The sequence below is a fragment of the Colletotrichum aenigma genome (genome assembly GCF_013390185.1).
Source record: "Colletotrichum aenigma strain Cg56 chromosome Unknown KSG_Cg56_contig09, whole genome shotgun sequence".
Lineage (NCBI taxonomy): Eukaryota > Fungi > Ascomycota > Sordariomycetes > Glomerellales > Glomerellaceae > Colletotrichum > Colletotrichum aenigma.
In genome coordinates this window covers 1811367-1836413 of record NW_023500915.1, presented here as the reverse complement: position 1 = coordinate 1836413, position 25047 = coordinate 1811367, and the positions used below count along the sequence as shown (strand labels likewise).

The 25047-nt window shown below is 54.4% G+C and overlaps 2 protein-coding genes across 2 annotated transcripts; both read left to right on the top strand.

Annotated features, from left to right (window-relative positions):
* Positions 1 to 1410: 1410 nt before the first annotated feature.
* CGCA056_v013164 (uncharacterized protein) lies at positions 1411 to 3673 on the top strand (the record flags this gene model as incomplete). The annotated part of the gene is made up of 3 exons (XM_037328408.1): positions 1411 to 2029; positions 2083 to 2724; positions 3561 to 3673. The coding sequence occupies 3 exons, from the start codon at positions 1411 to 1413 to the stop codon at positions 3671 to 3673; spliced, it is 1374 nt and encodes a 457-aa protein (XP_037172747.1).
* A 13134-nt stretch (positions 3674 to 16807) lies between these two features.
* Positions 16808 to 18931, top strand: wetA (Developmental regulatory protein wetA; the record flags this gene model as incomplete). Its single annotated transcript, XM_037328407.1, has 1 exon — positions 16808 to 18931. One exon carries the CDS (start codon positions 16808 to 16810, stop codon positions 18929 to 18931), a length of 2124 nt encoding a protein of 707 aa, XP_037172754.1.
* Positions 18932 to 25047: the final 6116 nt, after the last annotated feature.

Sequence of the window (25047 nt, the reverse complement as noted above, 5' to 3'; positions counted from 1 at the left end):
CTCTCTATTTTTCTGGGCGAATCCCAGCATTGACTCGGGCCCAATCTAGAGTAATACTCATTTAATTCCCCGTGAAGAGTGATCAGCTTGAACCCCTGCCCAACACTGTCTATCTCGATTCAAACAAACGAAATGAGGATTGACGGGTGGATGGAAGCCTAAAACTTTACTCTGTCCATCACTCTTCAGCCCAGTTATGCCCTTTCCAGTCGTTGAGTGACAACTGGCGAGAGGTGTATTCCAGAAGCCACCGCAATCGCGTACATACCATGTAGCAGGCTGCACACGCGTACACCCCGCCGCGCCGGCAGCTATGCCGTTGATCGCCAGGGAATCAGGGATCGTGTTACCCGTTTGTCCCTTGTTTCCTGCTGCCGTCTCGCCGCCCGCGGCCCCTTCCCCGGTCCTGGATGCCCCCCTCCTTCGCCGCAGACATGCCGCAGATGTGCACTAGCAGATTCGTTGTTGCCTCCGTCGATGTCGTCGTCGTTCGATTGTCGCTCTGTGTTGTTTGTTTTTTGCTCGCGGTGCCTATGGATACATCCATTCTTGATACGGGACATGCAGCGCAGTGCCGGAGATGGGCGACAGGGACAAGGTCAATCCCCAGCGATCCTCGCAGCAGTTTCCGGTGAGGTGGACCATCCAATGGAAATGGGGCTCTTTGGGCCCCTGGGCCCGCCTGATGGGGGCTGCTGCCAGTCGAAGGTTGTTTCTTTTCGCGGTAGCGCCGTCCAGTCTCTTCTTCTTTTCTGCTGAAGTGGACAGCAGCAACCAGGAGCAACAACGCCAGCGCCAGCGCATTGCAGACAACCCAACCCAGGTGGGCTCAGCACAGGCCCCGGCCTAGCCACCCCAAATGTCTGGGCCACCCCGGGAAACCAAGCCCAGTACTGCATAACTAGTACACAAACATTATGTCATAGGTAGACAGCGGCACGCCTCTGGTTTTTGACCTTTTGAATCTCCTTCTCATTGCTGCTACCTCCTGTGCCGTTGCGCCGCCCAAACTTACATTGGCACCTGCATCTTCTCGCGTGAATGGCCGACCGAGCTTTTTGGTGTTTAGTTTCGCAAATCTCTCGGCCTTATTTTTCCTTACCTTGGTTGCTTCCAAGACGGTCCGCTCTGCCTACTGCTTCGTACTAGCAAGAGTCTGGTGTCCAGGATCGTCATCGACCTCCCGAGTCAGTCCCAACGTCGTCGTCCTCCTCATCCGATATCCGTTTTGGCTTCTGTTCTCCCGTCGTTTGCCCAACTCAAATCTTTTCGAGGGGTACCTGGTCACTGCGTCCTGCCGCGATCAGGGCACGAATACTTACACCCATCTCGAACTTGAACCTCAGCATCGCCATCTCCATCAGTCGTTAAGCCAGCAAACATTCCTAGCGAGAGGCTGCGTCGCCCACCATGGCCGGCCGTCTACTCGCCTTCTCCCTGGGCCTGCTCTCGCTCGTTGCGACCCCAGCTACAGCTCAAGATGCAGTCAGCACCAGCAGTTTTATTCTCACCAATACCAAAGATGTCACCTTCCTGTCGGGAACGAAGACAGTCCCAGTAACCCAGGCTAGAACCCCGACCGGACCTTACGAAACCTACACCTCCAAAATCACACTCACCGGCGAGAGGCTCACGACCGTCACCGGCTCCGTCACCTTTACTGGAAATGTCACCGAGACGACTACAAACGCCGAGGGACAGTCCGTCGTCATCATCTCGGGCGCGTCCTCTGTGATGACGGCTACAATCAGCGGCAACGCCTCTGAGACTTCTTCAACCGCCCCCACCGCGACCAACACGACACCCTGCAACAACTACGTCGAATTCTGCGACAGGAAGTACAGCAATGTCACGGAGGTCGGCTGTCACAATTCGCCCTTCGTTCGCCCAGGCAACTCTGCTTCCAACCAAGCTCTCGATGTCACGACTCAGTTGAACGATGGAGTGCGCTTCTTGCAAGCTCAGATCCAATGGCCCACTAACGGTACAGAGCCGCACTTCTGTCATTCATCCTGCGATATTCTCGATGGTAAGTTTTTGACGATGCACCTTCCTTCATCACGCCCATCTAACGCACCGCAGTTGGCCCAATCACCGACTGGCTTACGACCGTCCGCGAATGGGTTGATTCCCACCCTTACGACGTCGTCACAATTCTGCTCGGCAACGGTAACTATTCGAAGCCAGAGTTGTATGTCCCGTTCATCGAGGCCTCGGGAATCACTCGATACACCTACGAAGCCCCGTTCCTGCCCATGGCATACGACGACTGGCCAACGCTTGGTGAGATGATTCTCAGCGGTAAGCGCGTCGTCATGTTCCTCGACTACGTCGCCGACCAGCAGAAGTATCCTTGGCTTATGGATGAGTTCTCCCAAATGTGGGAGACCCCGTTCGACCCCATGGACCGCTCATTCCCGTGTGTTGTCCAGCGTCCGCCAGACCTGGCGGAACAAGACGCCAAGAACCGCCTGTACCTCATGAACCACAACCTCAACGCCGAGTACAACATCTTTGGCGCCTCCATCCTCGTCCCTGCCGTGTCCCTGCTCAACGAGACCAACAATGCTACCGGAAACGGTTCTCTTGGCGTGGCTGGCGCGCAGTGCACGCAAGACTGGGGTCGTCCGCCCAAGATCTTGAATGTCGACTACTACAACTACGGCGACCCGCCTGGCTCCGTTTTCCAGGTCCAGGCGAAGTTGAACAACGTCACGTACACACGTGAGTGCTGTGGTAAGGTCACTGGCGCATCGCCTGGCCGGCCTGCGGTTTCGGGGCTGGTTCTAGTCATGGCCATGGCTTGCGCGCTCCTACTGATGTAGATTTAAACCTAATGTATTTCGGTAATCGGCTTGAACTAATAGCATGCTGGGCGTTACGCGGTGGCTTTTTAATAGAAGGAAAAGAGAACCAATTATGAACCCTATCAATCGACTGTAATCATCGAGCTCCTTGGTCTCTTTGTGAAGTGTGTGAAGATATGTACTGACATTCTACAAGGCTAGCGTTGACCACTTGGCTGCAAAAGGGAAATGTCAGTGATTGTTGTTGGTCTTGCATGGTACACAACATCCTTGAATATTGAATCGGCCTCCGGTGTTGTGGGCAATCTTCATGTCCATCATCAGGTGAACACTAAAGGCGTGAGCGTGGCTTTTTGTGTGCAATGTGTTAACAGCCCCAAGTTGCGCAAAGAGTAAGGATGAGTATAGAAAATACATGGTCTCAGGACCTCAAAGAATATCAGACGAACATGTACAATACTCCACATCCCGAAGCTGAAGCACAATGAGCTGTCCCCCAGACTATTCCACAACCTGCTGCGAACATCACTTGTGTATGTAACGACGCATTCCTTCGCCCCTAGATAGTATCCTCTTTGCCAGTTGGTGTTCATCGAGTTGCTCATTGCCAGTGGTTACCACAGGGTGGCGGTTCCAGCAGACTGTCCTCTACTTTGCTTGACATAAAAACACAGGATGAGAGTATTTAGCTTGTTCCTCTTGCGCCGTCGTACTCCCGACATGACAAGCATACCTTTGGCAAACGAAATCTAGGGCTCGTCTACCTGACTGGCGTTTCTCTATCGAACGAGGGCATCGGAAACCTCATAGGTCGTATTTGCCAGTTGTTTCTCTCGAAATCCTACAGCGACTGCAGAAACTTTTGAGGAAAACACCATCATCAAGCAAATGCTGTCTTCTCTCCACAACTTCCCGAGGCTCACTTCAGCGGAGGAAACAGATCATCCGGCGTGAAGCAGTCCCCATCGTCTGTTCTGTACTGTCTTCATGCGTCATCGCCAGTCTAGGCGAGCAACAGAGGCCGTGAGCTGTGAGGCAGAGTCTCCCTCAGGGTGGCAATCTTCCAAAGCATCGGGACAGCATCAACCATGCGGCTGCAGACCTCTTTCAACCCAACCGTAACAGTTTCGACGGTGTTCTGGAGCGTCTCCAGCTGCTCAGCCAAGATGAGCCCTTGGCAAGAAGACTCAAAGTGCCTGGCTGCAGAGTATCATGCTGTGATACAAGAAACACAAGATCCAGGTGATGACGTTCTTCGTTCCTCCATGGCTAGCTACGAGACTGTTTCGAATACGTCTACGAGAAACCCAATAATGAAGGGCCCCCAACACTTCTCCTTAGCATTCTCACGTTACATTCGGGGCAGGTCGACAACCGAGGAGGTCCAATCGACCCCTCTCGGATGGTCCGAGACTTTTGCCATGGCCAGGGTTCCTCTCACTGAGCGGCATCGACCGCGCTGTGTCTCGAGGGCGGACATCATATGTTCCTACACCTGCTAGACCATCGTCCAGCCAGACGATGATTCCACTCCGAGTCTAGGATGATGGACGTGTCTTGCTGTGGGGTTAGTGGAGAGTGGGAAGCTGCATGTTCCAAAATGACTTGAACCTTTCGACAAACAGATACCACACACTCAAGGGAGAATCGGAAGGACATACTACATATGGGATCAAGATATGCTAGGGTTTCCGCTTCCGCATGAAGAGCCGGTGGTGCTGGCGTTGAGCTTCGCAGACCTCGATCCCGGGGTCCGAGTGGAAGTCTGGACCCTTCACAAGATGGCATGACTCATCTTCTACAAAACTCCATTGTGTCTTTTCTCGTAGGATTTGAAACCATACACAAGCTCTAGTAACGCAGGCTCACTGAATCACATACCAAAACGTCTGCTAGCTGGTAATAGTACCTGTATATTGTCTCTCTGGAGGCCTGCCTCTTACCTTCTCTAGGGCACTGTATCTTTCTAGACCTTCTAGATAGTCCGCTCAAATCATCTAACCTGCCTGGTTCCTTCAGTGTGGGGGTGGATTTAGAGAGAGAGAGAACCAGAGAGGGTTGCGGCCACGAGAGAGTAGACCTACTCACTAGCCTCGACCTGTGCTTTGTGGGTGTTGTTTGGTATCTTTGCTTTTGATTTGTCCCTCGCTGTTGAAGAGGTAGTCAAGACTATCATTCCTGCCTGTTTTCGCCATCATCAGCAGACCTCTATCAGACATGCTGGGTGCTGTTCTTGTGGGCAACCTCCCTTGACACCCTCAATCGAAAGTATTACAGGCGCACGCAGAATGCCGAGTTTGTGAACCGTGTTTCATTCTTAAATGCAGCCACCCCCCAACCGTTGATGCTTCACTGGCAAAGACACAGACTTGACGTCCAAGAATAAGTGCCTTTCGTCCGCAAGAGTTCCGCGTCGTTCAGCAAGTCAACCCTATCTTGAGGATCACGAGCAAATTTTCCAATGGGCTACGCGTTTGGTCATTTTCGCCTTTCAAATTTTCTTTGGTCAGTGAAGATCTCGTGCAGCCTGTGAGAGCTACTTATTAACCATAATTGTCACCCAGTTCCAAGCTCACGCGCACCTTGAGCCGAGTCGATGTCTCCTCTGCTACTTCGAGTAGATTTACTCTGGGAATCAAACCAGCTCGCTCGTTTGACGGAAGATCGTCGCCAATGTGACGCTGTCGTGGACGGCGAGGGCTGGCCGCGTTTTTTTAGACGTTAGTGCGCGTCTTTCCGACCTCGACATGTGTCATTTCTCCCTGCTAGAAGCATCTTTCGCATGCGCTGAAGTATGAAATAGGACATTTACACGGGACAGGGAAGATAAGAAACCCGCACCAGACAGAGCTGAGAGCATATGGCATAATTCTTCACAACGAAAAGTCGTGGACCTTGCTCGCAGCCTATGTCGTGCTCCTGAATACACATGAAACTTCATTAGCGAATGAATAGCTTCTTAGTTTCGAAGCTTCGTCCACGGCGCATATATTGAGATGACATTGTTGCTTGAGACATTCAATCAGCTTAAGAAAATGTCCGACACTCCGGTAAAGACCAACCCTGGTGAACGCTAATATGTCGTTTCGTGACTAGGCTGGACTATGTAGCCGATAGCTGCCAGGAATTGACCCATACATAGTAGGAACACGATAGTATGTATAGCCCTGTGAGATTACGGGGCAGATAGTGATACCGATGATATCTTCATACATGTTCACGCTTCAACGCAGAGGCTTTGAGGCTTGGCTCCGTGTTTAACACCAGATGCTTCTACAATGGAATGTTTTGATTTGGACTGGCCAAATTTAATGCATATACATGGTGAGATACTGTCATGATAATTGTACTGGATTGCTGGCCCAACTTCACGCACGCTTCTGTAAGGCCATCATCCGCGGCGTAGCAAAAACCTGGGTGTCAAGTTCGCAAGTCTCATGTTTCTTATGACTCGCCTATACCTGCTTCATTTGTCCTTTCGACTGTTCGTGTTAAAGTCCGTACAATACTGATGATCTCCAGATATCAGCGTGTGAAAGCTTGGAAGAAAAATAGTCACCAGCACGCCCATTCATACAGTCAACTCTCAGATACTCAATGTGACGGTGCCGATTCCTTCTCCGTCTCTTTGTGAGATATTCAGGAATATCTGCACACCCCCACAGGTGGCTTGACGGGATATCATCCGTCACTCTGGTCTGGCACATACTCGAACTCTCACAGCCGCGTGTTCCGGGCGCTCCACAGAATACTGCGATAACTGCCAGAATCACAGTCTCTCTGGAAGTTTCCGAAAAGCAATCAAAGCAAATCGAATCACTTTCAGCATACTTGACTAACTTGGACGTATCTATCATGAGCCAGCAAGCCAGCCAAATCGCACAATGTGTTACAGCCTCCTGCCTACGCCCAACATCGACATAGAGCTGTTTAATGTCTAGTCTCCCAGAAAACACTGTTTCGGAGAGAAAAGAAACAAGGTCACGTGGCCGGTTTTCTCTCATCGCCAAATCCGGGAGGCTTCTTGCCTGAATAGTAACCAAGAGGGAGTGGCGTCCCCCAGCGCTATCGGCGTGGCTGAACACCGTGACCCAGAAGAGCTGGAGCAAAGCGCCTCGTCCAAGCCTCTCCAGAATCGTAACCCCGAGTAGCTTCGGAACTTGACAGCGGGAATTCCAGATTCCGGCCGAGGCTGGTCGGGCACATGCTAAGACACGGCACGGGGTTCGGGGCGTGGAGCGGCGGGAACCGGGTCACACACGGTCTTCGTTTTCGGAATTTGCCTTCGCGACTCGGAGGGTGTTGCGAGACCTGTTCCGAGCTTGGGCGTTGCAGTTACCCCTCACGGCGGCTTTTCGAGGCGTTGACTGATCATTATTCATCACATGCAGAAGTGGAGGCTCACGATATCCATGGCTCCCCAGTGGTTGGCATAGCTGAGGGTCAACAAGGACTGGTCATCACAGCTTCCGGACTGGAAACGATGAGCTGTCAGCGAGGACGGGCGCTCGTTAACGATTGCTTGATGCGTCCAGCTGGCTGGTTGAAGCTTGACCTCTGGTCGTGGGCCTTCGATTTTGCTCGAAGCTCATGATCGTCCATCAATCACGCACCAGACGAATGCATCACTTGACGCGTAGTGCCCGGTTCATGAGATGTCAGACGACGTTTGGGCACAACGGGCGCACCAAACGACGGTTGGTAAGCTCTGGATGCTTATTTTAGGCCATAATATGGACTTTCCAGATAGCCAGGTCTGGAGACGGACGAGGAAACTCAGGGTAAGTTCAACCCAACATGCCACAGCATCATGGACATTAGAAGGATGTCGGATTCGTATCATGATACGATTACATGTGTGACACAGCTGAGCTGAGCTGGTGGCTGATGTAATATTGCCCACATCAGCTACTTTACTAGATGCGAGGCCGATGATGGGATTGTAGGATCAGCGTTCGAAATCGACAGCGTTGAACCTTCTCGGACGGTAGAGGGTCTCCCCGCTCAACTCAAAATAAACTTCAAGCCGTGAGAAGTCACAGACGAGCCCAGACCGCGAAACGCCTTCCATGCAAAAAGGCGACGGACGAGGATATCCGTAAAATTCGAATTGCGTTACGGACGAGAGCGTCAACGTCCATGAGGCATGGTCTGGCACAGCCCCTTTGCCTAACAAAGGTGTCTATCGATAGGTTCATGTCACCAGGAAACTCGACCGTAGCAACAGGAGCAAAACCCCGTCGACTTTGGGCGTAGCCCAGCAGAGTTAACCGGACGTTCAGGAATAAATCGCGCCTCGCCTGGCACTTAGTGCAAGCCAGGTCCCGAGTATTTGGATTTTCAACACCGCGTAGACCGGGTGATTGGTATTTAGGCTCCTTTGAGCCGGAGCCAAACCCATCACAGTATCGGCCCGGAGCCTCAAGCGCCGTTCAATCTCTCCTGCGAGGACTGTGGGAGCGTAGTGCGGAGGTAATGTGCCCCGACTTTGCAGATCGGGCTCATCCGCGAAGGAGCCGGTGACAATAATGGGAATTTAGTAGCCGCGGGACGGCACTTGACAGCAGAGGTCATATGCGCGAGCGATTCGACAGTAAAGTCAGGGGAAAACTTGTAATTCAGTCAGGTACCGGTAGCCCGCGCCTTGGCGGGCGGCAGACCGGTGGCCGCAATGATTCACGGCAGGCTTAGCATTGTCCTGGTGGGAGCGCTGGGTCTCCCGGCCGTTCCCCTTGGATGTGCGAACTTTTGTTAGCGAGCTTCGATATCCATCAACGCAAGTCTTGTGGTTGGAGATGCGGTGATGGTTTGAAGTTGATGAGGGGCCCGGCGGATGGCGAACGGCTTCGATCCCTAGGTCGAGAGGCCACTGCCGGTCCTAGATGGTGATGGCCAAGCATGCCGTACTGTGCCGGCTTCCCTGATTGAGACAGGTGACGAAGCCCTTATCCGATGGCAGGTGGCAGACCAACGTCGTCTCTTGAGTAATGTGTACAGAGACGTGATGATGTTCCAGTGGGTTGCATACAGCATCAATTGCGCAGAGTCCGGACGAGCTCGGGACACAAGGGGCCCTTCGGAATGGAACGTGGGCCCTGGGATCCCAGCTCTTCATCTTTAAATACCCACTCTTCCAAGGCCTGGGCCGCCCAGCACCGACCATTGAAACCCACTGCAGAGAGCGGATTCGGTGATCTTGTCCGGGGTGTTGGCCCACATCCAAAGGTCTGAGTAATATCCGTAAAGTCAGAAGACTGAGTGGCTGCGTACGAGTCAAACGCGGAAAGTCGATTGGATGATCAATCTAGGTTGGGCACTTCTGCTTCTCTGTGCCGATCTCTAATGACGTAGTTTGGGCCATCACATTACTCTTGCGCCCTGTTGGTGGTGCGTGCTTCTTGGTAGTATTGGCGACCATCGTCACGACTCATCACCTCAGTCTTGCGGCGACAGCATAGGCCCTGAGTAGGTCCGGAGCCTGTGTGTCGTCTGATGTCAGGACGGCGCATTGATTGGAGGGTATCCAGAGAGCACCTAGCCCAAACGCGTCCCGGAAGCGTGGATTGCGATACTTTTTGGTGCGAGTCAAATCCCACCTCATGTCCAGGTTGAGCAGGCATTTTCCTTTTGATCGTGTTGTGGCAGCAAAAGCGTCCCAGCTGGCCGGGTATTACCAGCCGACCAGTCAGACTGAATATCTTGCGGAAGATAACGTGCGCTGACGTTGTCTGGGCCAGCCAGCTAAGTCAAGGACAGCGCGGAAATCAATCAAGACAGCTTCGCAGCCCGACAATAGTAGGGCTATCCTGAGTCCATTCGGTAGACAAGCTGCCGAGCCTTGACGTCTTTTCCTTGGACGAACAAAAGGCGGGTTGCAGATGTTCCAATGCATGTGATACTTGAGGATATGTTTGGGACTGATTCAGTGCAACAAGACTGTTTCCCCTGTACTTCCAGTGGTAATCGTCGCATGTTGGCGCGGTGGAACTCTCTGAGGAAACTGTTTGATTGAACCATGTGGTGTTTTGTTTGCCGATGGAGCTTTGTGCGACAAGTGAACCGCCGCCTCGTCTCAACAATGGCGTGTTTCTCCCTTCTGGAGGGGCGGGGAGGCGGACTGGAAGGCGTCGGCCACCACATGGTAATCTGCGTGTCTGCGTGCTGGATGGTCCAGCTGCGGGTGAGCATCGGTAGATGGTGTGGGCGGAAGGAAGAACATGCAGTAGGTTGCAGGCTGCAGGTGACTATCGGGCTTCCGTGCATTGCATCGATGGGTCGAATAAGCAACGAGTCTCAGATGGCAGCTGTCGGGAGCACGTCCGGGTTCGTCTTGGTTTGGTGCAAGCTGGCAACAGACAGAAGGGTATGGACACGGACGCAAATACTTGCTCGGAGCCAGAGAGAGAGAGAAAGGCTCAGAGACAAGCTGTTGTTCTAGCGATTCTCGAAGAGCGGCCGTGTGCGTGCAGGACGATCTTGACATGAATAGCGGTCGAGCTAAGCTGGCTCGGTCTCAGAATCCATGCATCCAAGCGTCCGGCTGTTTGCTTCGTCTCACCCTGATCAGACGATGATGGAGACCCGACTGAGCGCCGAAAACCCCCTCCATGACACCTGAGGTAGCCGTCCGACGCGGTGCGATGGCGACACAGTCGATGGTTGACGGCGATGCTGCGGTGTTCTTTGGGCTGGACGATTTCGAGACAGCACGGCTGGGATGGTAGTGGAGAGCGTCGTCTATGCCAAGGGGGCGGCCGACGTGTGTGCACGCGAGTAAGAGACGTCTGGTCGTCGCATAGGTAACGGTTCGAATAGTTCACGAGGACGAGGTTGTGAAGTCGGGGCTATGTGAAGGAGGATAAAGTTGATCTAGCTCTAGCTGCACGGGATTAGCACAATACACCAAGATAGCTAATGGTAAAGAACTTTTGAGGGAGACCAGATGTTGTGAGGCAGGAGCGAGAAGAGAGCTTCGCCGTTGACGGGATAGTCCAAGGCAAGGTAAGGTAGGGCGAGGACGACAAGGTACCGAGCACAGTGTGACAGAACTTGCTACCGTCTCTGAGTCCGTCAACTGCGACGAGTGCTATCGAGGGTCCTAGCGAACGGTGGAGCACCGAGGATGTGGTTGGTGGAACAGGGGGCTGCTGGACGGTGGGATGCAAGTGACGAATGGCAGCTAAGCTATCGGTACCCACTCTGCGATACTGGGCCAGGTCGACGAAACGCCCGTCCATGATTGGCTGGAGTCGCCGCGACACTTGAGGTGCTTGTGTTCACCGTTTTGGGCCATTCACCGCAATCCGGATTCTGGGGCAGTGTGCCGAGGCGTTTTGGCTGCGCGACAGAAACCCGGGATCGGGAGTTTGTTGAGATCAACTCACGATGCGTTATATCCTGCTACCAGGTGCATTCTGAACTTTACTTCAGAGTCGCCGTCGAGACACCGAGGAGAAACGGCCGCCCCCCAAGCATATCGATGTCGTAAGCAAGTGTTAAGCCGTACAGAGTACCATGCGGATGGATCTCAACCAGCAATTTGGCCGTGTCATGGTTCGAGTCCCCACATTCCCGACAGCAAGGACACTGGATGTCTTGGAACTGGACCAGGTCTTTGCCAGTTCACTGTCGCAGCTCCTTTGTGGAGGACGGGAGAAAGAGCTGCGGCTAGTCTACCTTAGCGGGTCTCCGTGATTCGCTTGCGTTTAGCACGCAGCTGAGCCAGGGTCCTGGGTCGGATACTGCCCTGTCTGGCCTGCTTGATTGAGCTTAGCTCAGCAAGTACCCTCCCTCCGTCTGCTCTCCGTTTACGTCCCACATCGCAATTGACTTGACTGCTGCTTCAATCTGTTGATAATGAGCAGCAATACGATTGAGAGGTCTGAGAACACGACGGCAACCGACTGGAGGCCGTCGTCGAGGCCGCGGGCTGTTGCTAAACCCCGCCAGCCACGACTTGCTTCTATTTCTACCTATGCAGTAAGTTCTGTCTGCACATGTGGAATCAACGCAGGGGGCTCTTCGGCGCTCGTTCCTTCTCTAGCCGTCATCCAATCTCCCAAGTGTCTCTGCCACTCTGGTGGTTTTGACTTGGCCGTCAGACCCAAGGCACTGGGAACTGGCGCCCTACCGTTTCCCACGGTTTTGGATACATCGGCCCCAGCGCCTGCATCCCACCACATCCAGCCAAGCCAGCCTATCCATCCGTCTGCACGCACGCTTTTCCATCCTTCACTCAGTGCCTGGCTGTGCTGTTCACCACCATCAACGTCCAACGCCCGCACTTTCACAGCCACCTTTCTCAACTCTCGTTCGGATATCGCCCATTCAATGTCGCAACAATAAGCTCGACCCTGTACCGAGATTCGAGTCTGCGGCGTCGAGTCCCATTCCTGCAATCCCGGTCTCTCCACCCGGTCTGGTTTTGCCGGCAGGACAGCAAGGCCAAGGCCCAAGGGACAGACGACGCTCCAATTCCGAGCAGCAATTACGATCCTCCTTCTAACTTCTCGACCCCCTAGCCTTCTCTCGGTTCAACCTCTTTAACGAGCCTAGCTTTCGCCAACGGTCGGGACTCGACGAAACGCAAAGTCAACTCCTGTCGCCGCCTCTGAGAGTATGAAGATGGTGTTCCGATATCCCACACAAGACCTCGCTTACACTTGATTCACACGCCAAACGACACCGCCCCCAAAAACAGACCGTACCGTACCGCAACTCTGTCACTGGATCTCTTGCAACTCGCGGCGGCTGCTGCGCTGAGTGCAGAGTAGCGCCGTTCCCTCAGTCGCACTGCCAGCCCTGGTCTGGTCTTTGTGCAACCACCCTCCTTGTCTCTTCTCGACTGCCCCCAATCCCGAAAGGCCGCCCACCGTCTCCAGAGAAACTTGGCCGCGCTAGTCCATCTGGTAGTGCCTGCTGTACGGTACGGATACTGCTTGGCCTGATACTGGCTACCAATACGGACACTACCACCATAATACATACCATACCGCATGCCGCATCCTGCATTTATCTGCATTACCGGTACACTTACGCCCACCCACGCAACACCCACGCATTTCTGCGACTCTCGTCGGCTCTGTCCAAATCCAGATCCATCATCCTGTTCGAGCCCAGTTTAAACAGCTACACTAGCTGCCATCCTACGTGACGCTACGCCAAAAGGCCTGGCCGCCTCCGTCTTCTCCTCGCCCTTTCGCCATCCCTCAATTGAAACCCCCTACAAAACCAATTCACCTCCCATCTCACTACCTCCGGCTGCGGGTTCCTCTATCCCTCGATTTTGATCAACCAAAATCAGACGAGCTCGAAATTCAAAAAACAGTGGCCCAACCAACCCCAGTATCACCGTTTCCCCGTCCATCTGAACGACGTTCAATCAGAACCACATGACACAAGCTTTCGCCCGCGGACACCTCGTCGCCGCCCAGTTCCTCTTCTCAGCTTCAACACCAAGCAAACGTCATTCCTGCTCCTAGAACTCACCATCCTAAACTGCCCTAGTCCTTACTCTGGGCCTTTTGTGGCTGCCACGGCGCCTCTCGCCCAGGCCTTAGCGTCTTTGCGGATGCCTTCATAATACCAGCCCGCCCCCGAAGCAAGCTTCAGCTCCTGTTCTCGCTCCTCTCCCTCTCCCCGGGACATTCAAGGGACACCCGAGAACTTCCTCGTCGAACTGTCAATATGTTCGACCACTTCACCATGGGGATGCAGGCTCGTCCTGTCACTGATGACCTGGATGCCAAGACGCATCTATCCCCGAGACAACGACCGCGGGACCTAGACTCACCAACGACACCTGCAGCTCCTCCAACCGTCTCGCCAAGCTGTAATAGCATGTACCAAACTCCACCACAGCCCATCGACAACCTCGTTCATGAGCTCAGCAGACAGACTTTGTTTCCCGAATTTCTTCGACGCCCGACCCGGCGGTTGTCAGGATCATCACCATCCATCATCGCAGAGTTGTCGGCGGTTGCTCTTGAGGTGGACAATGACTGTAACATGGATATTTCCATGGACGATGCCAAGGAACATGAACCAGTTGTTGATTGGAAGAGATCAAGGCGGCAATGGCACAGTCGTTTCGTCAACAATCCCAACAACGCTCGCGCCATGGAGGCTCGTCTGAGAAATATGATGTCAGATAAAACGCAATGCGACATCCGCCCACCAGCGACGGCATTACCTACCTCACCAGTGCCCACGTACCCGGATCTACCAAAGATCGAAGCAGACAACCGCCAGAATCTTGAACTGTCCCTCCGACTTGAAACGGATGAGGGTTTCGGTGAAGACGACAACGACGAGCTGATGCAAAGAACGTTGTCAGCCGAAAAGCAACGCTTACTAGGCGGGTCTGACGGTCTTCGACATTACGGAGCATTGAGGTTCAGAGGCTCGGCCGAGACGGCTCTCCGATGCCAAAATGTCGTCAGGCATCGGCCACGCATGCGGAAGCGCAAGGGACCAGGGCCATCTCAGGAGCCGCGCCCGATGAAATCAACAAGCTCGAGAGAATAACCAACTACAACAAGAACAACAACTCGATCATATTTCAACTTTTCAGCGATTTGCACAAGCGACGGATGGAGAATCTGGCGATATACCCATGGGACATAGGCGGCGCATGGATTTGAGTTTAGCAACGGCGTTTCTGGAAGGATATTGTTCTTCAACTTGGTTGCGACAGCGTCGGGTCTCCACGCGCGGCAGAAGTTCCGGCCGTTTCTTTCAAGAACGATATCTTGAGGGGGGATCTTGCCGGCGGCGTTTTCTTGTCCGGCGCAACATCGGAGTTTGGCGTTTACAAGTGCGGCTCATCCACGAAGGAAGCCTGCTTGTCTCTATTTTTTTCAGCCTGCAAGTATGACTTTCGGCACCCGGCACCGGAGGTCATCGGAGTGCATCACGGACGAGAGTTGATCGAGTCATAGACCGAAGGTTGAGGCAAGCCCGGTCAGCCTCCGGGTTTTCGCCCTGTGGCTTGCAGACGGCGAGGCGTCGTTAGTCCATAATATGGCCGAAAAGTCTGTCAACTGACGAAAGAAGCACTGTCAGCTGCTTTATTGAAGTGATTGGACAATGGCTCATTCTAGAGGATTCGAGACGAAATCAACAATCAAAATTCCCCACGTTGCGGAGGGTCGCATCACCTTTTTCAAACGTTTTCAAAGTGAGCAATCGTGATGACTAAGGTTTCACAGAAGAATATCCGGTTTTGATGCTTTCAGAAGAAACGTGCTCCTAAGGGGCTGGGGAGCAGCGTGGAACGTATAACGGCTTCGCGTCACAACGCGAGCAAGCTGTCCCGCTCAATTGGGAAGTCATTGTGGCCAACGCAAACTCTGAAGGGAGAGTCTATTCATGCAAACAGTACAATGGACAATGCGACCACTTTTAAGCCCAGCGACTTGTACTAACATGCCCTATTAGATGTCCGAGACCTCTCCGCCGTTCCTCCCGATAAGTGCGTGACCAGGGAGATAACTTGTCAGACATTCCAATTATCACCGGGCTAACACACAAGCCAGGCCCCCACCACCTTGAAGTCTTACTCTTTCGCTGCGTCGATAGTCGACTTGGCAGTCATAACTCCCGGGCGACGAGATGCCGAATTAGACTTTTTGGCGGTAGACCTACGTCAAACGACGTCGGCCTTGATATGGCACCTGCAGTAGTGTATCATTGGTAGACACCTAATCAAAATGAAGTTTGCTGACAGCCGGGATAGTGTCAAATCATGGGCCGCAGATTGGCTGAGCAGAGTCAGTCGATCGAGGCTGAAGCCTGGACCAAGCTCCGGCGCAAAAGGCGTGATGGTGCCTTGAAGTTGGACGGCGCCATAGCCCTCAGCCCGCGTCTGCCCTTTCTTCCTCGAAATATATCGGAACTTCCTTGTTGTAACCACGATCGCTGCCACTGCTGCTTTGCCCTGGCACATCTGTTTTACCCAGTGGTTACACGCCTTCCCAGTGGGTTGGTTTGGACATGCAGGGAAGGGTGATCAAGACCTTCAAAACCACGAGGGATCACATCACCCCGCATCAACCACGTCAAAGATTTTGGATTGATTGTGGCGTTTTCTGTCTGATTCAGGCCCACACGCAACTCCAAAGCACTGCGGGTATCAAGGTAATTATTATTCATTGACGTCGAGCAAGAAGTTGGCAGGCAAGACCCGACGGAGCGGACTTGGGGTTGCATGTGCCTGCAGTGCGAGTAACGATTTTTCTTTGTTGACTCTCGGTTGGAGGAGGGGAGGGAACAATTGTATGCTGGGACTTTACTCGGGCCCCCTCTTGTCAACCGACGTTGCCGTGAAAGAAAATGCACTGATTTTACCCTGTTTCTTTGATGGTGCTGTCTGCCTGCCATACCCACCCCCGGTTTTAACAGGTACAGAGGGGGGCCGAGATGTTGGACTGGAATGCGGCCAGCCTCGCTGGGTCACTAGACGACGTGGGCAACATTCCTTTGGGTATTCGGTCGCTGAGGGCATCCCTCGCCGAAAGCACGGTGATCTATGCGATCTCAATTCCTGTGTGGTGGTCTCCTGGCTGCTTCCATATTTTGCGCAATTGTTGCTGTGGCAGGATGAGAGACATGAACCGGACGATATTTGTTGACTCCCGTCCCCTCAACCTGATGCGTACTTGCAACCATCGACGGTCTTCATTTCCGTACAAGAATCCCATTCTTCGAAGATTTACCCCAGTTTCCAACATCTTCATTCTCTCTCTCTTTTTCCACTTACTTTGCTGAAAACGATCATTACATCTACTCTTCTTTACAGACTTGCATTTCCTGCCACCCATTGCTTCGCAGCCAATACACGCAGCGGAGCCGATTAACACCCTCCGCGCCCGTTGTTCTGCAATCCCCGCCTTTCCAACTGCTCATGATCTCGAGCTTGGTTCGTTTGCGGAACTGAACGCAGATAGACACACAGACAGGCCGAGACAACAGACACAACCAGAACCAGAGACACCACGAGAATGACAGTCGCCGTCTCGCATTGGACGAGGAGCCCAGACACCAGTGTCAGGCCCAGCTCGCACCCGACAGACTACGAAGACGACATGACATACTCGGAAGTCCATTTCTCAGTAGAGCCCATGGACGCAGACAAAGACAGCAACGGGGGATCGTCCCACCTGCATTGGCAAGGGGTGACAGCAGCAGAGACAGCGGCAGGAGGTGGACACTGGGGGTCGGCCGCTGGTAGTGCAGTGGACGACGGTCTTTTCTTCGAGGAATTTGTCGACCTCGAGAGGCTTTCGACGGCCGGAGGGGACGAGCTCCCTCCGTCCTCTGCCTTACCCGACTCGTTCGTCTACAACATGCCACTCCCCGCTCATGGGTCCTCGTCTACAACAAGAAGCGTATCGGACGATCTGGACGAGCTGCTAAGTTGCCACACACAGCCGCTCGTGGAAGCTAGGGCTAGCGCTGCAGCAGGTCCCGCTGCCACATTAGTGTCCTCATCAGCAGCCGCTAGAGTAGCGGCGGCGACTTCAGACGCGGTGGTTCCGCCAGCTGTGGGCGCTCGGGGTGTGCAGTCTTCGTGGATCGACCGCGCAGAGGAGCAAGGACAAAGGAAAGCTTCTTCCTATCCGGACACAGCTGCTGCTGGCGGGGCCAAGTCGATCTCTGACTCTGAGCTCCTCCGCCTTGAAGGCATATCGTTGAAAGCGTCGCCTTCTCGCGCTCCTTCTGTCGTTGTTTCCCATCCTCCTACTCCTCTTCTTCAGGCCTCGTCCGCTACCAGCAGCAACACAAACCTCCACCTCGCCGGCAGCAGCAATACCAGCAATACTAACAACAACAACAACGTCAACCACACGAACAACGGTGGTCGTAAGCCGAGCAGCTTCTTCAAAGCCGTCGCCTCCAAACTGCAGCAGAAAGCTGCCTCAGTCCGTCATAAACAGCCCAACATGTCATCCGTTGGCGTCGAAATCAAGGGGCCCCTCTCGCCCACCGTCTCGCCTCGCAAGGCCTTCAAGCTTCGCCCCGAGCACCTGACCGGCCTCGGCGGACCGCCTACCAGACTTCCTCTCTCTCCTCCCAACAGTGCTACCATCCCTCAAGACTTGCCTACTTCCTCATCAGCTGGTAGCAACGGCATGCCCTTTTGTGGTGGATACGTTGAGGATCCCTTCTTCGATGGTAGCTCTGTTCCCATGTTCCGCCGCAGCGACCCTACCACCCCCATGGACACCCCCGTCCTCGACGACAAGAGCGGCATGTTCTATCACCACCAACAGATGAGCTCGGGCAATGTCAACAAGGCCGCCTGGCCCATGGCCACCACCACCCCTCAGACAGACTCTCATGCCGCCTGGTCCAACCCCTATGCCACCGATGGCCTCGACAACCAGTGGTGGGACAACAGCCACATGGATCTGTCAACAAACTCACAGTACCAGGCACAGAATGCGCGCAACGCTACCTTCAACCTGGCCATGCACACGCAACAGAGCGAGCTGCCCTACGAATACAACAGCCTCGCTGCCGCCGCACCCGAGATGTCAGGACTCATGATTCACATGCCCCAACCTCGCACCACCTCATCGCCCGTCGTCCACTACCAGGCACAACAGCTTCACCACCCCCAACAGATGACCGAGCGCCGGCCCCGCATGCCCCGCGCTCCTTCGGCCGGCGCCCGCCACATGTGCATGTCGACGCCCATGCGCAAGACCCGCAACCCGAGCCGCACACGCCAGGGTAGCCGCGATTCCTCGACGTCGCCCACTCCCACGAACCGTTCCCGTCACAGCAGCGGCGGCTCACTTGCGAGTGTCGGCGGCGGAGCAGCCCTCAGTGCCAGTGTGAAGAAGCGCCGGTCGTGGCAGCGCCGCGAGAGCATGCGCACACCATCACTCGGAGGTGGAATGGGCGCCGCGGCCGAGGGCCTCGGCTTCGTCAACTTCACCCCGAGCGACAAGAACATCCTCATGACCGGAGTGGCACCCAGCGGAAGCTCAAAGACCAAAGCCCGCCGCGAAAAGGAGGCGAACGAGAAGCGTAGACGGCTTAGCGAGGCCGCCATCAAGGCCGTCAAGGCGGCAGGCGGCAACGTCGACAAGTTGGTCGAGGAAGGATTCGTTTTCTAATCATGGTCATTCTTTTTGCTTGGTGGACTTGCAGCAAAGTACGCATGGGAGCGCCTGGGAGTTTACGGTGCGGAAGGCTTATGGGAAAGTGATATCGGGCGTTTGACGGGATCATCACGCGAGTAATTCTTTTCTTGTCGACGGCTGGTCATCGCTATCTGCTCTTTTACTTCTTTCACAGAACGGCATAGGAGCGCAAGCTCCGACCAATATTGTTATCAACCGTTGACGACATTGGTCGCCACTTACTTATTACCCACCATCACCCACCATCACCCACATTTATTAGGTAGTTAACTTCGGTTTCTTATGTTTGGAGTACACCCAAAATCAAAGGCTGGAACCCGGGTCACGAGATATGGAAGGGGTTGGATATCCTAGCAGAGCAGACTCAATACCAATAACAAATCACATCACAATTAGCAAACAACACTTGCAACTATTCGCTACCTACCACAGTGAGAATCTTTGAGTTCAGCCAAGCGAGCTGTGCGTACATCATCACAACACCATCATCAGATTACCTTCAACACCGGCAATTAGCACACTACACACAGCTTACATGATGTTGCCGATCACACACCATCAACACATCAGCAACAACAACAATAACAACAGCACACGCATCACCGACGCCCGAGGAACATGATGACTGACGCCTCGCGCAGCCTTTGCCAGATCCCAGTCCAGAGGGTCGGGGCAGCCTCTTGCCGTGCACTATGGTGCACTACGGCGGCCGTCGCCCAACCAGCCGTTAGCCGATCACGACCGGACGCTGAGCCCAAGTCACCGAGAGACTTCGCCCCCTCTTCCTTTGACGACTGTAGCGTATGGTTGGCAGCCCGCCTCATCCGTCTCCCGCGGTTGACAGGCCTGGTCTGCCTGGCGATGGGGAGGGGAGGGGAAGGGAAGGGAACGGATGACACCGGGAGTCAACACAGACCAGCATCCGATCAAGCTGGAGGGGATAGATGGGCCAGAATCACGAATCTGCCTAAGCAGCTCGGAAAGTCCAGGCCCAAACCCCAACGCGCGGCTTGTGCTCACAACGAGGCTTGGCAATGACACCAGATGAGGTGGGTGCGGTGGAGCTGGGGGGTGGATGACCTTTGGTGGCCTTTCCGTTTCTTTAAGTCGACATGGCCGCAAACAGATAGCTTCACTCTTTCCCATCTCCCTCATCCCACCACTCAAGGACCTCGCTCCGTCGTCGGATTTCCCGCTAAGCCTTACCTCGTTCTCCTCGCACCCGCCCTCCTCATCCGCCTTGCATCACGCCTTTCCTCTTCATCGTTTCTCCTCACTGGATGGTCCCACCGACAGGTGAGAGCGACAGAGAGAGGCGCAAACCATCCCATCCAGTCAGTGGAGAAGCGAACGGCGTCTCCAGACTGCCTCATCCTTAGCCAAAGGGAACAGCCACAGGTCCACCTGACGGTCTGCTGTCCTGCCTGCCAGCCGGACCTTTGGGGGTTAGTGCGAGATCCCCGTTGCAGAATCTTGCAGCTCATCGCGTCTACTGCACCTGTCCCCGCCTTTCACTCTAGGCTCGAAACCGAAAGGCGCCAGGAGCATGACGGAGCTGGGCGCAGGCTCGCGTATCAATGTCTCACTGCGGAACCCACTTTCTGTTCCATTTGGGCCTCTTGCTCTTCCCTCCTCCCAAATCACGATCTTGTTCGATCGTGCAAAATTCGCAGCAGTTCCCTGAATGAGACAAGTCTCACTTGCCTTCAGACCCCCAGGTGTCACCTCACACCCCTCCCGGAAACGTTAATCCAGCGTCCGTCCACGGCCGTACGCCGCAGCCGCGCTGCGTCTCGACTCTGGGACACACCCCACTGGACCCGTCCTCAACGTCCTCTCTTCAACCCGGATGCAGGTACCGCCTACATCGAGACCAGGCGAGACCTCTCTTCTGCACACCACCACTCTCGACAGGTACTGTACCTGCATGAGTCTGGGCCTGTGTAACCGCGACGAAGAACCAACGACACGCCCTGGCCAGCCGCAGCCGCCAAGCGAGATGTCGCATCGTCGCCCGGAAACAGAAGAATGAGGAACCCTTTCTCTTCACTGCGCAGAGTCCGATGCTCAACCGCCACGAGGAATCCGAGAGATCTCGACCTCGTCGCCATCGTGTCACTTGTTTCAGTCGCCATGTCCGGGAAAGGATCGAGACCCTTTCCCGGGAGGCGTGAAGGCCTATCCGAGGGCTTTCTTACTCTCTCACGACACTGTCAAGATTATGGGTCTCTTGCGAGAAGATTGAATAAGGGACCGAGACATGGGCTGACGACTCTGGATGGGACTTGGAGGAAGCCCACGCAATACCCGGTCCATCGACCCTGAAGGACAGGATGACCCACGTCCTGGTGACGGTGTCTCAGCTGGCTGGCTCACGGCAAGTAGATACGAAGTCGAAAGCTGATAATCCGTCACTTCATGAGCAATATGCAGATACGATATCGTCATACGTCCTTCATGGGCCATCCACGGGGGGGCTTGATGAGGTAGGATCCGAACATCATTTCCTGCTTTGATGTATTGTCTTCCGGCAGGCTTCGTGATCCGGGATCATCACAGTCGTTTCATCCTTCTCATCTTAGCCCTTAATCACCAAGATCTTGGTCAAACATGATCAACATCTAACAAACACAGGCCTCGGAAATCGTTTACATTGTGCGAGAGCAGAAATTCTACACACGAAATGAGCAAAAACGTGTCTTACCGTTGACTTTCTGTGGTAAGCGCGATCCAAATCTCGTTCTCTGACCAATGATTCTCTTCTCAGAGCAAGATATGGCGTTTTGGCTAATGGCAGATTCCGTGTCCAACTCTTAAGGTTGCGGAGGATGTGCGTGGGGCCTTATCTGCCACAACCAAATCCGGCGAGAGGCAGACCTTCTCTGTCGTCGATTCTCTGTCAGCATCTGCAGTGTGTCTTACTCCGGGTCGCATCTTCCGAGCCTCTGCCCTTCTATACCTTTCAAACATCCTGCCGTCCGACACTCCGGGCAGGCAAGGCCTGGCGGCCCAGCCATCAACCGTCCGCTCGGACTCGCCTGGTCGACGGCAACCTTCCTCCTCCTGGCAGTATCCCCGTGGCCATCCCTCAGCCCCCGCCGTCATGACAGCTGCAGCCTCACGCTAACCCACGGCAAAGCCAGATTAGCTCATGATGGCCCTCTGCCTTATGCCTCTTTTTCACTTTCAGCCCGACTTGAGGCGGCCGCCTCTTGGACACGAGCCACAATTTATCCTCCAGTCATGGACAACTGGGGAATTAGCCGGCCATGTTCTCGTCCCGCCTAGACACAGACACAGTCGGGTTTTCCGTACAAAGGCCTCCGGGGCAACTGGACTTTCAGCAGACCGTTTTACTCCGCATCAAATGTCCGTCCTCCACAAGAGTGAGGCTCTGGTCTCGACGTCAAGTGGCTTCACGATCTGCGTCCCCACGACACGACCCCCATGGCTAGTCAGCTCTCCCGCCCGCCAGCGCCTATCTAGGGCCTCAAAATCGTAAGATGTTCAATGTTCAACCAACCAGCAGCCAAGGACCCCTCTTCGGAGGCCCTCCGGAATCTACCGTTGCCAAGCTGTGACCCCTCCTCTGACCATCGATTAACGCTCCATGATGTGGTGCTGGGTCCGGGCAAGCGGCGCCCACAGGTTGGACTACTCTCCCAAATTCTCCGAGGGCCATGAGAAATGCGGCCAAACATCCCGGGAAGCCTAATTCGACACCCCCTTGCGTACAGACCCCGCGATCTTTTTCAGCTGTCAACTGCCAACCAACACAAGTCTTGAATGCAAATGCAAATCAAACGCCTCCCTAGACAGGGACTAACAAACCGTCTTCACACACAGACTGCAAACCGCGGCAAAAGAAGCCTGAATCTTGACTGCAACGGCGTCCCCCAGGCTGGAACAAAACTTCACACCAATCAGCCTTATCATCATCCCTCGAACTGCCGAGAAGCCACCCACCACCAAAGAGCCGACCCCAAAGAGGGTAAACACACTCCATTCCAGGACGACGCCGGCCCCCAAACCGACCTGCATGTACCGTCCTCTCGGTCCCGAAGCACCTGCTTAGCCTACACGTGAAGCTCGAGGACAAGGCCTATCCATGAGTTTGGGGCGGCAGTGAACCACGGCGCCACAAGTCGCTCGACGACTACCCTCGCTTGTCATGAACAAACAACCCGCCCATACCCGCCAAGTTGTTCCCTTCCCGCCGTCAAACGACGCCTCTCTTACCTCCACTTGATATGTCATCATCTCAGGTCCCCAGTAAACAAGCTACGGGCCTTAGCTCCCAAGCGTTCTGCTCCCTACCGCTGCGCGGTACTTTCGCCCTCCACCGTGCTATGCCTACCTCACGATAGCCTCCTCGACGCCCATCCCTCGCGCAGGAACCACCCCTCCCCTCCTCGCCTACGGCTTCCAAGTTGGACGTAGCTCCATCTCGTTCACAACACCACACACACCCTTCCTTCCCCTAGATCCTTTGAACCCGCCGCGAGTAGCAGTTGCCAGTGATTGTGGAAACGAGTCCCGAGACAACTGTTTTCTTTCTCAACGTCCAGCCAAAAAGGAGAACCCTCCCAACATCGTGAAATGCCAAGATGCGTTGAAAAACATAACGTAAAGGGCGGGTTGCCATCAACCCGCCGGTCAAACCTGGACTCCGTTGCTCCAACTTTGCCCGGTCCCATTTTACAAAGTGTTCCCAACCCATCCCTGGCCCAACGTTCCCTCCCCATCATCACCCGTTCCCCCGAACTTACCCTTCTGACCACTCCTCAGGACTGAAGATCCATCGCCCGATGTCCCCATCGATGACCGTTATACAAACAAAGAAACCCCATCACACAACGCCGGAATCGTCCTAGCACCCCCTCTCTCTCTGCTCTACCAAGAAAGGCTCCAGACCACTTCACGGAGCTGCCCGGTCTTACTCCCCGATAGGAAACATCCGGCCCACTCCGTCTCTCTCTCTTTCGTCTCTTCCTCCAACTACCTCTGTATCTCCCGCACTTCTTCTCGTCGGCCTTCTCTCCTCACCGGCAGCAGCACAGCCCACACCACCATCACCAGCCCCATCACTGCCTCACCCTCACCCATCCACACTCACTCACACACACCGGAAGGCCCGATTCAGAGCCACCTCCGGCCCTCCGGTACGGACGTATCGATACCCTCCACCGGAAACCTTCCCTCCCTCCCTCTTCCGTGACCCCATCCCTAAAGCCCCCCCATTGGCTTCTCGGTCAAGTCTCCGCAGTCCAGAACTCCAGAGGCCATTTCATCCACGTCCACACACGATCTCCATATCGGCCGAGCAAATAGACTTCCAAACGGGCGCGACGGAGCACCAAAAAACACCAAAGATCCAAAGTCTGCTGCCCATCGGCCGAAAGTAGATCAAAGTCAAGCTGTCATCCGAACCCCTCCATCACCAGAACCTTGTTCCTGAACTTTACCTGCCGCGATCAAGGTCAAGGCTCTGCTCGGTCTAGAACACTCGCACACAACCTCGCTCGGTGATCATCAGAAAGTCTTCACCGTCACTTCTCAACTCACCTCGACCAGCCTGAAGGGTCTAGACCATGATCTTCCTCCTAAACGGTCAAACTATCGCTCGATCGGCAAAGTCTTTCCTCGCCCCCTCCTTCGGCCGCGACAAGGTACGATGTTATGAAGAACGGCCGTAGATAGCCTCTGGCTACGTTGCATCGGCCGAGGTCAAGGTTCGACCGTCATGCCCTCATGTCTCGTTCGGTGTCCATCTTATCCTTCACCGGCCTTGAGCGCACCATGACTGACATCGACGTGCTCTGGGCGACGATGAGCTACCCCTACTCACTGCCTCTCTACGATCCAACTGCCAAGACATTGTTTGAGACGCAAAACCTTGTTAACAAAGGGATCCATTAGCTATTTTGATTTTCCTATCAGGGGGGGTTGTGTCCACTCCGATCAAATCGCGCATGGGTTGACCTCGGTTCAGATGGATGCCTTCTCCGTCCCGAAGTTAGCCCTTTTTGATTCCCCCCCCCCCCCTTACCTAGCGTCCGGGCTGCTGTCGATGAGACCTTTTCTCAATC